This window comes from Oncorhynchus keta, chromosome 15 (assembly GCF_023373465.1).
Source record: "Oncorhynchus keta strain PuntledgeMale-10-30-2019 chromosome 15, Oket_V2, whole genome shotgun sequence".
In the NCBI taxonomy this organism is placed as follows: Eukaryota; Metazoa; Chordata; class Actinopteri; order Salmoniformes; family Salmonidae; genus Oncorhynchus; species Oncorhynchus keta.
Window position 1 is genome coordinate 33,417,023 of NC_068435.1, and position 15,112 is coordinate 33,432,134.

Here is a 15,112-nt window from a genome sequence, read left to right on the forward strand (position 1 = left end):
TGGGGGTTATCAGACTGGCTGGACTGTCACTGGAAAAGAACACCAATCACAGGAGTCTGATATAACTTAGCCTCCCTCTTTTTCACCACTTTCATTAGAATAGATAAACAAGCAAGACGATGCACCCATCCTTAAAGTTAACATATGTGGGTGTTGGAATGGTTTTGTTCCATGGTCATGGCTTTTAACTGCTATAAAAACACTCATGAGCACAAGTCCCTGTGATAGTAATAGATTCTCTATTGGAAACTAGTGAAAAATCTAACATTTTCAAGGTGGTGTTCTAAATATTGATTGAAATGTGTAAATACTAGATCAAAAATAAGAAATTAAATCTTGCTCTTATGTTGATATATGTAAATGCAAAAAAAACAAAATATAGAAATATCCATTATTGCTGTTGCACCAGAAGGGAATTAGAGGACATTGCATTTGGATGAGAGCAGCTCACTTGCCATACGAACACACACTGGCCTACCCCAAGGATTGCCTATTAATCTGTGTTGATACCCAAGTTGACCTCAAGTGTCTTCCAACTTCCATTTAATTTCAGGACCGGACACCGAGACAGTTTATTACAGTGCTTCAAAAACATTCTATTCAGTTCAGTTGGTTTGTAACACTGAAACGCATTGTATAACTGCATTATTATATACCATTGTTATTGAAATTTCAGTACATGTAATAAGACTCAAATAACAGTCCGTTTGTGATGTGTAAATGATCAAATATAATAAACTGTATATTTAACCACCTTCCTATGTACACACCTTTTAATCTTCGTTGTCAGTTTAATTGCTCTCAAGCTACTGTTCCTGTTCATCACAGTTATCCATGCGATATATATATATATATATATATATATATATATATATATATATATATATATATATATATATATATATACATATATATATATATACACTATTGTTCAAAAGTTTGGGGTCACTTAGAAATGTCCTTGTTTTTGAAAGAAAAGCACATTTTTTTGTCCATTATAATAACATCAAATTGATCAGAAATACAGTGTAGACACTGTTAACGTGGTAAATGACTATTGTAGCTGGAAATGGCCGATTTCTTTATGAAATACATAGGCATACAGAGGCCCATTATCAGCAACCATCACTCCTGTGTTCCAATGGCACATTGTGTTAGCTAATCAAAGTTTATCATTTTGAAAGGCAAATTGATCGTTATAAAACCCTTTTGCAATTATGTTAGCACAGCTGAAAACTATTTTCCTGCTTAAAGAAGCAATAAAACAGGCCTTCTTTCGACTAGTTGAGTATCTTGAGCATCAGTATTTCTGGGTTTGATTACAGGCTCAAAATTGCCAGAAACAAAAACGTTCTTCTGAAACTCGTCAGTCTATTCTTGTTCTGAGAAATTAAGGATATTCCATGCGAGAAATTGCCAAGAAACATCTCGTACAGCACTGTGTACTACTCCCTTCACAGAACAGCGCAAACTGGCACTAACCAGAATAGAAAGAGGAGTGGGAGGCCCCAGTACACAATTGAGCAAGAGGACAAGTACATTAGTATCTAGTTTGAGAAACAGACGCTTCACAAGTCCTCAACTGGCAGCTTCATTAAATAGTACCGGCAAAACACCAGTCTCAACTTCAACAGTGAAGAGGCAACTCTTGATTTGAAAATGACACTTCAAAATGCATTGAATCAGAAATGGGATGATCAAGGTATTCATTATCAAGTCTGGTCAAACTGTACTGCTGCCCTACTACTAAGTTGAAGTTGGAAGGCTTGGATGATCTGAATTTCTCTGATGGGACTGGCATAAAGAAATTCATGGTTAAATCTCTGCTGTACTGTGATGCCACAACTGATGATGTGACATTGTCTTGGTTTTGACTGTATTTGACAGTGACATTGTGGTCTGGTCTGTCATGATGAACATAGTGGGGGTCAATCATAAATTTACCACCAGGGTTTACCACCTTTCCTTTCCAAGAATTGTAACTATTATGATGCAAGCGTAAATCAAATCTGCAATGAATTCATTTTAAAGTCAGATTAACAATAAAATAAGTGATAAACTTGCTATGCTACAGTTTTATGAATACTCTGTACAATGTACTGTCTCCTTCTACAATCTTTACTCATCTCTGCCCTCCTCTCCTTCTCCTTACTGCCAGTCAAAGAATAGTAGAGCAGCAGCCACACATTACTCAGTAGTCTAAAGCTGAATATGGACATTGTCCTGTCATATTTGAATAATACCGGCAATACTGGTTGTGCCTATTGATTCAAGTCTTTTCATGGATATGTTATAGCATAATCAATTACAGCCTAGTAGATGACAGTGGTATATATTTTTGTCAACACAATAGTCTAAAGACCTTTATTCTGGCAGCCTAAGTATAATGTGAATTGTTATTTTGCATCTTACCTCTTTTCCTTCTTGCATGACCATTGTCTCTTGACCACCATTATCAGCCTTGTTACGCATTACTTTGCTGGGAACCAGATGGTTCATCTCCGTGTTCTGTGGTAGCCTACTATACAATCTTCATGGTCATGAAAAATCATCATGACAAAATTAGGCTTGGGGTTGTGCAATATTCAGTGACCATGAAGTATTGAACATGGGGATGAGACACTGGGATATGTTTTCTGACCAATTTTTGCAGGTCAAGTTATTGTATGTTATATTTCTGTAAGACTAGTTTACAGAAGCTCTGCTTATACCGGGTTCTCATATGCGTCCTTTGTCCTGATCTTGCCCACATTCGGATTGTGCCCACATTTTTAGACAAGTGTAGACGATTAAAGTAGAGTATGGATTATACTATTCCTCACCCTGTTGGAGGCCTACAGACAGCTGTGGAACTGAACTAGGTTAATCTGGCTCTATGTACTGTATATGTGATATATCATTTGTGATTGACCTTAAGTAGTCATTAAATACTTTATACCCTCTCTTTTAACAAGTGTAACGTTCTCAATTTTATGTGAAGCGTGATGGATTATCTGGAAATGTAATCAGCATTGTTTGGTGCGTCGATTAATCAGTGTAGGTCAGATCATCCACCCCTACACAACACATGATATTACAATGCCTCCCTCCATATGGACCGGTTGTGTAACTGGGGTCTTGGCAATAACATTTGGGGCTAAAGGTAACTTTAAAATCATTGGTTGGTAAACATGGTAACAGCTTAACTGAAACTCACTCATCCCTGTTGCAACTGCTGGTGCGTAGGGCAGAAAGTTGCAACAAAGGCTCTCCACTTTGGACATCTTCTCCACAGTGCCCCAGCTCTGATATTGACAGGGCTCAGTTTTGACTTGAACAGAAAATATATGGGCAAATTGTAAATCCTTTTCCACACAACAACAAAAAGCAGAACAAGAAACAACTTTTGAGTCCATTTTATTGAACCGTCGTGTTTTGAAATTTTGAGACCCACTGACTGAGAGCAAGTGTCTAAATACTTAACCCAAGTCCTACAATAAAACTATGATAACAGGAAAGTGCAAAGTTCACTCGTAATTCTAAATAAAGATTCAAATCATGTCATATTTAAACTAATATTCTACAGTACTCTTTTCTAAAATAAGCACGGGGAATTGCTTGTCTTTACATGTGATCATGGAATCTTGTGATGTCCCAACTCAACTCGGATGCAAACACACACACACACACACACACACACACACCCAAAGCATTAAAGAACTAAGTGTCACACGTTTCATTATTTTAATAAGGAGAACATTGCCACTCATGAAAGGTAATGTGTTGTATATATATATAAAAAAAAGAGACTAAATGCATACATAAGCAGACATTCAATTATCAATAAATACATGCATTCTATTATTTTCTCTTACATCAAAATGAAATATTTTTTCCCTATTGATCAAAACCAAAGTTTTGGTAGTTGACAGCAACCTCAAAGAGGAGTTAAAAATGTTGGCTTTCGTGGGAGAAGTAGCGACTACCTGGAGTAAAATAACACTGCAAAACTTACTAGTCCTTTGCCAAAAATTAAGTTACCCATCTGCGTGAACACAGCTAAAGTCAGTGGTGCAAAACAATCGTAATGTAGTAATATAGGTATCAACGGATGTTCTCCGCTCTCACTTCACTTTCATTAAGCTATAAGACATCAGGTCAATGAGTAAAGATGGTAGAAAGTTACAAAATGAAACTAAAAAAATAAAAGCAATTACTCAAGTACGTATGGTCCACTGTTCATAACACATATGTTGACCCCATCTTTGTGTTCAACTTTACTTGACCGCGGACAAGATCTAAACTATTAAAAAAAGAAAATGCCATTTACCCAAAGTGCACAAAAAAAAAATCTATCTAATACAAAAAGCTAAATAGAGAGCCTGAGAAGTAACTGATGAATATAAATAAACCTCCCCTTCTGTTTTACAATCTATTAAAGTAAGCGGAAAATGGTTTAGACTATGATGAAGGACAAGGAAGACTGTCTCCAATCTTATCATAAACTATTAATGCAATATTGACACGTTAATAACAGCAGTGGCACAAACACGATTTGAAGAATGTATCCAAATAACTACATTTTTGCCAGTACATTATGCAGCACACTAATGCAATTGTTCAAACCGCTTACTCTGCAGTGCAGCTATTGGCTCAGAAGGATTCACTGTTTCTCCGGGTGCAGAATTGTTCATCGCTACATGTTATGTTCCTATGTCAGTGCGCTTAATGTGCTTAACAGACAAAGAGAAGACAAATCGGCTTGCTAATAGAACCTAAAATCTTGCAGAGCAGACAAGGACTCAATTCCATTAGGAGGCACAACAGGATATACTGAAGGAAAGTCTTAGTTAAAACAGGTGCTGCTGGGAGATGAGTCTTGCAGGGAGTCAGGATAGACAGGTCCTGTAGAGATGGAGAGAAAGAGGATTGAGTCCGATGTCTGAGGTTCAGTTAAGTGACGTGTGTTTTGGCATCTCATCTACGGTGGGCAGAAATCAGCAAAGTATGGGTGCTGTAATGCCTCCTCTGCAGAGATCCTCTGGACAGGATTACACTTCAAAAGATTCTAAAAGAAGAAAAAAAAGAGAATGTGACTAAAAATATGCGTTTGTACGGAAACATTTGAGCATTCAAACAGTTTCTAAACCCACAGGAGCAACATGGCGAAACTTCTGGGAACGCTTGCAAAACAGAACAGGGTCTGAGAAGTCCAAAATTCTTCCTTTGTTAGCCAACATCGCTATGACGTCGCCAACAAGTGTGATCGAGGATTTCTATTGGAGAAGCAGTTTTAGTCTAGTATCTTAATGGGAGTCCCATACGGCGGTGCACAGTTGGCCCAGAGTTGTTAGAGAAGGGTTTGGCCAGGGTAGGCAGTCATTGTAAAATAAGAATTTGTTCTTAACTGACTTACCTAGTTAAATAAATACAATTCATACTGTACTGTCTTTGATTCAAGTTAGGTTTGGGAAAAAGCCTTGCACTGGCTCCACCTGGTGGTAAGTTGATGTCCCCAGCTAAGCGGTCAACGAGTTACAAACTACACAACTCCAGACACATGCATGTTGTTTTAATGCCACTTGTGTGGGTTTGCAACATATGTATCTGTGCAAACATATGAATTCAGAGCCATACAATAGAAGAGTGAAGGACATTGGATTGTAAATTGATGTTAACATCAATGGATGGTATAGCATGATAATACATTGTATACTGAATAATATAAAATGGTCATTTGGGGGCAATACTAACCTGTAGCAGATCCCGTCCTGTGCTACTGAGTTTGGGGACAACATTCACCAGTGAGGTCGTGGCTGGATACATGGGGTACGGCTGTAGACAACAAAAAAAATGTAAAATGTTGTAAATGTAAACAAACGGCAGAGCAGAAAATATTTGTTCCTTCTCTTAGAGATGAATCTGTGATCTGGAAACTGCCATTCATCTCATACCTTGTAAATCATATAATCACATTTTTTTCCTGACAGGCAGTAGAAAACATGGATTTCTATATAATCAACTGTAATTCACAAAATGAGTGGGTTTGACTACCTTGTAGTCTGGGAGCTTTGTCATTGTCTGCCACTGTTCTTCAGTTGGTGTACCCAACAATGTGTCACAACAGCATTAAGGAATGACTTGTCACCACTAAATAGGACTCGTCAAGTTGAGTCATTACAATAGATTTCATCTCAACAAAGTGGACCAACTTTAGTTCATGTGTTCTGTTTCTACATACCACACAACAAATGGACAGTGTGCTGAACTTGGTGGTTAACTATCGGAAAAATCTCGGAAAGGATATCTGAAGATCCTCTTCAGCTGGTCGTCGACGTCATTACCCGGGAAAAGAGGCCTTCCAGCGTTTGCCAACTCTAAAAAATAAATAAAAAGATAAGTTATTGTAGACAGGAGGCAGACCTGCCAACCTTAAATCATTTTTATGAGTACCACTTCAGCGTGGCGTTGGACCCCATGGCAGCGAGCGTGTGACAACCCCACAGATGAAATCATAGGCAAATGCACCTGTTTCTAGCCTAATAAAGATGTTGACAGAAGACTCCCAGTATGAATGGTAGGCTATAGACCAGGGCTCTCCAACCCGGTCCCTGGAGAGCTATCATTCTGTAGGTTTTTGTTCCAACCCTTATCTAGTGCTCCTGATTCTAATAATTAGCTGGTTGATAAACTGAATCAGGTTGGTTACAACTGGGGTCGAAACGAAAAGCTACAGGAGGCTAGGGTCTACCTTTCCTGTGGCGGTCCTCATGAGAGCCAGTTTCATCATAGCGCTTGACGGTTTTTGCAACTGCACTTGAAGAAATATTCAAAGTTCTTGAAAGTTTCCAGATTGACTGACGTTCCCGTCTTAAACAATAGACTGTAGTTTCTCTTTGCTTATTTCAGCTGTTCTTTCCATAATATGGACTTGGTCTTTTACCCAATAGGGGTATCTTCTGTAAACCAACCCTACCTTGTCACAAACACAACTGATTAGCTCAAACGCATTAAGGAAAGAAATTCCACAAATTAACAAGGCAAACCTGTTAATTGAAATGCATTCCAGGTGACTACCTCATTAAGCTGGTTGAGAGAATGCCAAGAGTGTGCAAAGCTATCATCAAGGCAAAGTGTGGCTACTTTGAAGAAAATTATTATTAAAATATATTTTTCAATTGTTAAACACTTTTTTGAATACTACATGATTCCATATGTGTTATTTCATAGTTTAGATGTTATTATTCTACAAATCAGAACTAGTCAAATAAATGAGTTGGTGTGTCCAAAGTTGACTGGTACGGTATATGAAAAGGTAAATTAAGAACTGATTCATTAACATAGGCCTACTAAACTTTCACAGACCGACATAACCTTTGAAGGATGGTATTAGCGGAACAGCTCTCCGCCATGTACGTTTCCAGCCACGCAGCGACGTGCACAGAACTCCCGCAACACTGCACGTTTCCTTGCTTGTCGACGCACTCGTGCCTGCTACTGTTGGGGAGATCAAAGCATGTGCGGGCTAGAAGGTGTTCTCGCTTAGTTGACTAAACTTCGTAGCCAAATACCTTTGTTATAATGACGCCGTAGCGCTTTAACTAACTACAAAATAATGTTGGTTATGTGCTTGCCTAACTTATGCAATTTGTTAGTCCGTGTATTTGGCAAACAGTTTGTTCAACTTCACAATTTGTTTCTACCCTTTTCCTCATACAGCAGTGGTACGCGAAGGGGAGAGATGCCATCCAGCTCGAAAGAGGAAAATAGTACTACGATTACAGGTGCCGCAGGAGCGGAGGGCAAGAGATTATTTCCAAAGATTGTCTATTAGCCTCTTCCTCCCTGTTTTTCTCCTCGACCGAGTCCTCTGATTGGTTCTGCTCCAACTTCAGACGGCCGAAGTCAAAAACCACAACGTGCCGACGAGATGCCTCTTTTTGTGTACTTTAGGGTCGTTTTTCATACCAGCATACTTTGAATTCAAATTACGTGCTTGGTACGCAGCAACACGTGTGGCAGGTTGGCAGGTCTGCAGAGGCCCCAAACTTACTTGAGCGTTATAACACACAGGTATGAACAGACCGTAAGATCATCCCCCTTGAATTCGCGTCTCAATTTTAACCTTGACGTTACACATACCTGCAAATATGCATCCAGCAGACCACATGTCAATGGAGGTAGAATAAAGCTTGGCACCGAAGAGCACATCTGGGGGCCTATACCACAATGTCACAACCTTCAGGAGAGAGAAGCTTGAGTGTCACCAGTAAGTTAGGCCAGTAATTGTTTGCCAGTGTCCCAATGAATCATGTAATTGCATATAAACATGTAGTCAATATCCCACCTCTGCTGAGTAACATCTCACTGGGATTCCAAAGGCTCGAGCCAGGCCAAAGTCAGCCAGCTTCAATTCCCCATTCTAAATTAAGCAAATCATACCACATTTAAAAAGGGAAATACTTTGTCACTAATAACTAAGCAACAACATTTCTGTTAGGACTTTCTAGAACTAGAAATTAGAAACGGTCAATATTCCACAGACTTACCCTGTTGATGAGAAGGTTCTGTGGCTTCAGGTCTCTGTGGAGAACATTCCGACTGTGGCAGAAGGCAAGCCCCTTCAACAGCTGGTACATGAATGACTGCACATACAGAAAGTAGGGGAAGACCGAGTTAAGCCCAGAGATACAGAAACACAAGGCAGTAATACTACAGTATTCTCACTCTCAGTGAGATAGTCATTGGAGGTATTCTTCAAAGTGATAAAAAAAAATTACAATCGCAAACTTTTTGCAAAATCAATAATACCCTGGATATTTTGCGAGGGCTAGCAAATTTGACCAATCACAGCATTAAAACAGTCAATTCATCACAATATCGCATAAAACTGACTGAAAAAGATGGTTAGGAATTTCAACCAATCACTGCACATGTTAGAGCATAATATGGTTCAACCAAGCCACACATTTACAAACTTTTCCCCTTGTCACTGCATTTGTAACAACATATTTACATATTGCCAAGCAAAAACAAATATGTAAAAAACTTTTTTTTTGCCACAAAATCCTGAAGGGACAGAGCTCTACTGATGGGACATCATTAGAGCCGTATTCTGCTCCTTATTTGAATCTCAATTAGGGCCATGACGATTATGGAATTTGGGTAACAATTCATTGTCATCAGGGATGCAAACTGATGAGGGCCCAAAAAGGTGACACGTTTTTGTTGCATTGAAACAGTCACAAAAATCCCTGCTAGGGGGCAATGCAGGTTAACTAATTAAAGCAACAAAGAATATGATCTCCATGATCAGTCTCTGTGTGTAAAATATAAAGTGGTTAATGTGAACCTAACCCAACTAAAAACTGTAAGGAAAGCAATCCAATGTCATTTGTTGCCTTGATTTTTACTGCAAATGACATTTAAGTCCTGAAAAAAAAAATACACTAATATTGCAGTTAGCCTTTATAATAGAATGCCTGTGACCACACACACATCTAAATATTGCATTTGGGAAGAAGAACATCTTAACCCTAGGATGCATATGCCTGGTCATGTTTATTTTGTTGCTGTATTGATCCCCAAAAATGTCATCTAATATTCCAGGAATTCCTTAAATAATGTGTCTTTAATGTTCTAACATCCTAGTTTTTATTTTATTTAATTTCTTTTAAAAAAATAGTTTTTTTGCATCACTACCCCAAGTTTTCCATGTGGGTCAAATATGACCTGCATGTATTTCCTACGGAAATCACTGCATTGCGCTCGTCAAACTGACCTTGCTTTTTGCTACAACAATAAAAATCTAAGTAATTGATAACATATTTATGGTGTGACGAAAGAGAGCCATGCCGCCACCACCACTCAGAGCAGCCAGGACCAGAAGAGGTGCCAGCTCTGCCCAAGTGCAAAGGATAGAAAAGTCAGCTGCTGGTGTTCTCAGTGCAACACACCCACAAAGAGCAGTCACATGCTTGTGGTTTGTAACAAATGAATGGACTAAGACAGCATCACACACACAGACTTTGTTCCTTTTAGTGTTCATGTTTTCTTAATTCACAATTGTTCGTGTGGTCGTTAATATTGATGATGAACTTTGGATTTTCAAATAAATGTTTTGAAATATTGTAAAAACATGTTTAAGGTGGTTTTACAGTGCCTTGCAAAAGTATTCATCGCCCCTTGGCGTTTTTCCTATAATGTTGCATTACAACCTGTAATTTAAATAGATTTTTATTCAAATGTAATGTAATGGACATACACAAAATAGTCCAAATAGGTGAAGTGAAATTTAAAAAAATAACTTGTTTCAAGAAATTCAAAAAAAAAAGAAGAAAATACAGAAAAGTGGCGTGTGTGCATATCTATTCACCCCCTTTGCTATGAAGCCCCTAAATAAGATCCGGTGCGACCTGGCCAAGATAAAGCAAAGCAGCGTGACAAAAACAACAGAGTTGCACACAAACAAATGTAGTCAATAACACAAAATAAACATCTCTGTACAGTGTGTGCCAATGTAGAAGTAGAAATAAAGTCCACCTGTGTGCAATCTTAAGTGTCACATGATCTCAGCACACACACACACACACACACACACACACACACACACACACACACACACAAAACTCTGAAAAGCCCCAGAGTCTGCAACACCAGTAAGCAAGGGGCAACATCAAGAAAGCGGCACCATGAAGACCAAGGAGCTCTCTAAACAGGTCAGGGACAAAGTTGTGGAGAAGTACAGATCAGAGTTGGGTAATTAAAAAAATATCAGAAACTTTGAACATCCCACAGAGCACCATTAAATCCATTATTTAAAAAAATGGAAAGAATATGGCACCATAACAAACCTGCCAAGAGAGGGCCGCCCACAAAAACTTACGGATCAGGCAAGGAGGGCATTAACCAGAGAGGCAACGAAGAGACCAAAGACAACCCTGAAGGAGCCGCAAAGCTCCACAGCGGAGATTGGAGAATCTGTTCATAGGACCACTTTAAGTCGTACACTCCACAGAGTTGGGCTTCACGGATGAGCAGCCAGAAAAAAAGCCATGGCTTAAAAATAAAAATAAGAAAACACATTTGGTGTTCTCAAAAAGGCATGTGGGAGACTCCACAAACATTTGGAAGAAGGTACTCTGGTAAAATGTAACTTTTTGGCCATCATGGAAACGCTATGTTTGGCACAAACCCAACACCTCTCTTCACCCCGAGAACACAATCCCCACAGTGAAGCATGATGGTGGCAGCATCATGCTGTGGGGATATTTTTCCATATCGGCAGGGACTGGGAAACTGGTCAGAATTGAAGGAATGACGGATGGCTCTAAATACAGGGAAATTCTTGAGGGAAACCCGTTTCAGTCTTCCAGAGATTTGAGACTGGGACAGAGGGTTAAAGTAGAAATAGAAAGAAACAAACAACCATTCTGTTTGCTCTGTTATAGTGGCCACTATAGTAGACATCAAACAAGTACACAAGGCTACATGTGTGCAAAAATACCCCCTAACTCACACAAGTGTTACTGTCAAGTTCAACACAACAAAAGCAATAGCTTTGGGCTACACTGCACACCTTCTGCCTATGGACATCAGTTCTACAATGTGCCAGCAGAGCATGATACTCTTTGTTGGCATAATCTCTTTCAGGCAGCGAATACACCAGTGGCATATCCCTTTTTATCCACTTTATTGAAAGAGGGAAAGTGTGTGACATTTCATTCACTTCTATTGGCATCCAGCTTAAGCCAGGCCCCAGCTACAGCTACACTTGATCCCTGAATCCACTTGTTTAACAAGCAACGCCTCATTTTCACCTAATTCTCTCATTCTGAAAATTAACCACATAGAGGGAAAACATTAGTTCGCTAGGAAACATTTCACACAGATTGCCAGGGTCCAGTAAGCAACTACCACATTATAACGTGATGAACAGTGGTGCCGAAACCCCCCACGTGAACGCGCAGGCAGGCAAGAAAATGGCACTGCTCAAATTTCGCCTAAAAGGTCACTAGTTTGCATCCCTGTGTCAAGCAAATGGACATGGTTATTGTCATAACTGTCATTTTTGTAGAAAAGTATTTTGAGCTTGTCATGGATCATAATGCATAGAAAATAATCTACAAAAGAGCTTTGTTAACATCTCGGTTTAAAAAAACGAATGATAATGTTTGTTTTTTTGTGTGTTATTGTTATAATTGTCGGTTACATGATAATTGTGCCAGGACCTAATAGCAATGACTCACCTTGACCGTTTCTGGATCTAGATCTCCATTGCAGCTGTCAAAATACTTCTTTAGATCCTGTGGTTGTAAATGTCAGAAGTTCTATCAGCAACATTGCATTTCTTCTCATCATATCAAACTGGTGAAAAGTACAAAACCCTTATAGTTGAACCTGCGGTCACATCTACTTTACAATGGTCAGTCAAGTCTATTGGAAAATTGTCATAACTACAAACTCCTCTTTATACAATAATGTCATCTGCATACATCTGGCAACAACGCAACACTCACCTGGTCACAAAATTCAAACACCAATGTTAACTTCTTGTCACTGTGCAGAACATCATGCAACCTTGGGAAAACAAAATGAATTGTCAATTAAACTCTTTGCATAGCTAGATATTTAATCTAATGCTAATTATAACACTCTTGAAAAGTAACTTACTACTACTTACTGAGTCAGGCTGGTCTAACTATGCTATGGCATAAATACATTTAGCCACCTATGCATATTCAGAATTTGACAAATTTCACTTCAGACCTACCTCACAATGTTTTTATGCTTCAGTTCTTTTAGGAGGCAAATTTCTCGCAGGGCAGAACTTGGGACCCCCTACAAGAAACAAGGGGTGTAATCATTAGCCAAACAGCTGCTAAAACAATAATTTTAGTTAGGGCCTAATTTCAGGTAGGTGCCCCCATGGCACTGTAAAAAAAACTTGCAGTCGTAAGCAGGTGACAAAGTGGTGTCACTTGAAAACTCGAGTCCTATCAAACAGAACAGTAAACATTTCACACCTGCAGTGGGAGCTCTCTTCGGGCTTGATGCCGTGTGTGTGAAACGTTTTGCAACATAATCTGCTTTATGAATACGCCCTAGCGTACAGCAGCAACCAAATTGAGCCATCAAAAAATATGCTAACCAGTTGGACAGCAAGCTAAAGTAGCTGTATTTGTAGTCTCAAAAATGCCTACCTCATCGTCGTCATCCAATCTCACTCTTTTCAAAGCCACGATTTCATGCGTTTCTCTGTTTTTTGCTTTGAAAACAGTTCCATATGTACCTGGAGAAAGAAATCACAACGTTCGCTAGCTAGCTTGACTGAATGGGTTGTGCTAATTAGCAAGGTAGCTAGCTAACTTGCCCTGGACTGGGCTAACTAGTGTCATTATTTACATAGAATAATGAAAAGCTAACTAGCAGCCAACTTCAACTAATTTAACCAGATGCCGACGAGAATAACTTATGTTACATATTTTTATTGATACGTCAACATGTCTAGTTAACTAGCTATATTTTGTTAACACGCAAGCTAACGCGTCAGACAACTAGCTAATAGTAATGTAGGTAACTAACGTTAGCTAAATGTTGTCGTAGTTTATGCTTGCTGCTACTACCAAATATCTAAACACTATCAAACGTGTCACTTAGCAATGACTTGCCATTTAAAATTACGGATATGATTGCTGCTAACATTCCTATTAGCTAGCTATTATTATTATTAGCTAGTAGCAGTCATAGCAATGCTAACGGAAAACATCAGCAAGAGAAATCCTGGGAAAGAAACAGACACTTACCCTCTCCAATCTTTTCAAGCTTTTCATACTTCTGCATATTTTGTCAATAAAGCTAGTCTTTAACTAGCTAACGAGTGAAAAGCAGCCCCAGGGTTTGGGGATATTTGTGATACGCGTTAGCTAGCTGTTCTCAGCTACAATGATGCTGCTACATGGGCATCTAAAGGCCAGATTATGAACTGCATGCAAAAATCGCCCATTCCCAGTCAAAAATAATTCTTATGAACCTGTTTCACTGTCATTCTCAAGTGGTCAATCAGAAATGTTTACTAAAAAGCAATACTCCATTTTGTTGCAATGTTCCCTCCTGAATAAATCCCCAATCAGAGGTCCAGTTAAACAGCCTGTTTAAATCCGGTTCTAAGAAGCCTGTTAATGGATTTAGCGAGCCTCGATCCACCATTTTCACATCGTATTATCTGTTCAGACAATGATCATTATAAATGCCCCCCTCAAATTCTTGCTAAATTTACTGAAATATACAGGTCAGGTCCAAGTAACACCTTTAAAACCACAATCACATACTGTATTGTACGGTTAGTATTCTCTTCCTATTAAGAGCACATGATAAACACTTGCAATTTCTGCAGCCTCGAGGCACAATAAAATATGATCGCGTTTGTTCACCCATACATTTGGCTTGTATAAAATGGAATTTGACATTGGACCATTAAACTAAAGCAACTTTACACCAACATCAAACTAGTTATAAAACATATACGTCCTTTTCATTTCTTAGGCAACGGCTATGTCACAAAAGTACATTTACAACAAGTATTTTCAGTTCACATTGTAGGTCTACAGTTTTGTGCTATATCAAAGTCAAGGCTGGCAACTTTTGAAGAAAGCTTGGAGTGAGTTTTGCCATGTGAATTTCATTGCCCCCTGACACAATCCCTAGATGGCCTCCCCCAGGAAGATTTGACTGTTTTAAAGCTCATTTCCTGCAATTCTATGTATTTTTACATGGCTAAGTCCTATGACCAGGGTGAAAATATGTGTATTCAGGATGCTTTGAACATTAAATTAACACCCAATATTCAACGACTTTGTTACTTTTAGGTTTGTAGGTGATGAAATGTAAAGTATGCTAATATAACATCTTTTGGTTATGGTGGTTTCACACTTTATTCAGACAGTAATGAAATGAGATAGGGAGAGGCAAAATGCTAGAAACAGTGAGATGTTTGGAAGTAGGAATTGAGCCCTGTTCTCAGGTGGAAAGTTGGAAACTTGGCACCATCCCTACGGTAAAGCATGGTGGTGGCAGCACCATGTTTTTCAGTGGCAGGAACTGGGAGACTAGTCAGGATCGAGGGAAAGATGAA

The 15,112-nt window shown here is 38.9% G+C and overlaps 1 protein-coding gene across 1 annotated transcript; it reads right to left on the bottom strand.

The window, feature by feature from the left end:
* Positions 1-3,380: 3,380 nt before the first annotated feature.
* LOC118394808 (cyclin-dependent kinase 5) lies at positions 3,381-13,958 on the bottom strand. The gene is made up of 12 exons (XM_052463875.1): positions 13,785-13,958; positions 13,182-13,270; positions 12,752-12,819; positions 12,498-12,558; positions 12,228-12,284; positions 8,529-8,624; positions 8,327-8,401; positions 8,122-8,218; positions 6,285-6,356; positions 6,034-6,092; positions 5,734-5,814; positions 3,381-5,047 (listed from the first exon to the last, which is right to left on the bottom strand). The coding sequence occupies exons 1-12, from the start codon at positions 13,819-13,821 to the stop codon at positions 4,961-4,963; spliced, it is 879 nt and encodes a 292-aa protein (XP_052319835.1). The 5' UTR covers positions 13,822-13,958; the 3' UTR covers positions 3,381-4,960.
* Positions 13,959-15,112: the final 1,154 nt, after the last annotated feature.

Excerpts from the sequence above, each read along its gene's own strand:
- LOC118394808 (XM_052463875.1), bottom strand. The coding sequence starts at position 13,821 with ATGCAGAAGTATGAAAAGCTTGAAAAGATTGGAGAGG. Across the intron at positions 13,271-13,784 it reads GCTTGAAAAGATTGGAGAGG|GTACATATGGAACTGTTTTC; the intron begins GTAAGTGTCTGT and ends TTCTTTCTCCAG. Across the intron at positions 12,285-12,497 it reads TGTTTGAATTTTGTGACCAG|GATCTAAAGAAGTATTTTGA; the intron begins GTGAGTGTTGCG and ends TTACAACCACAG.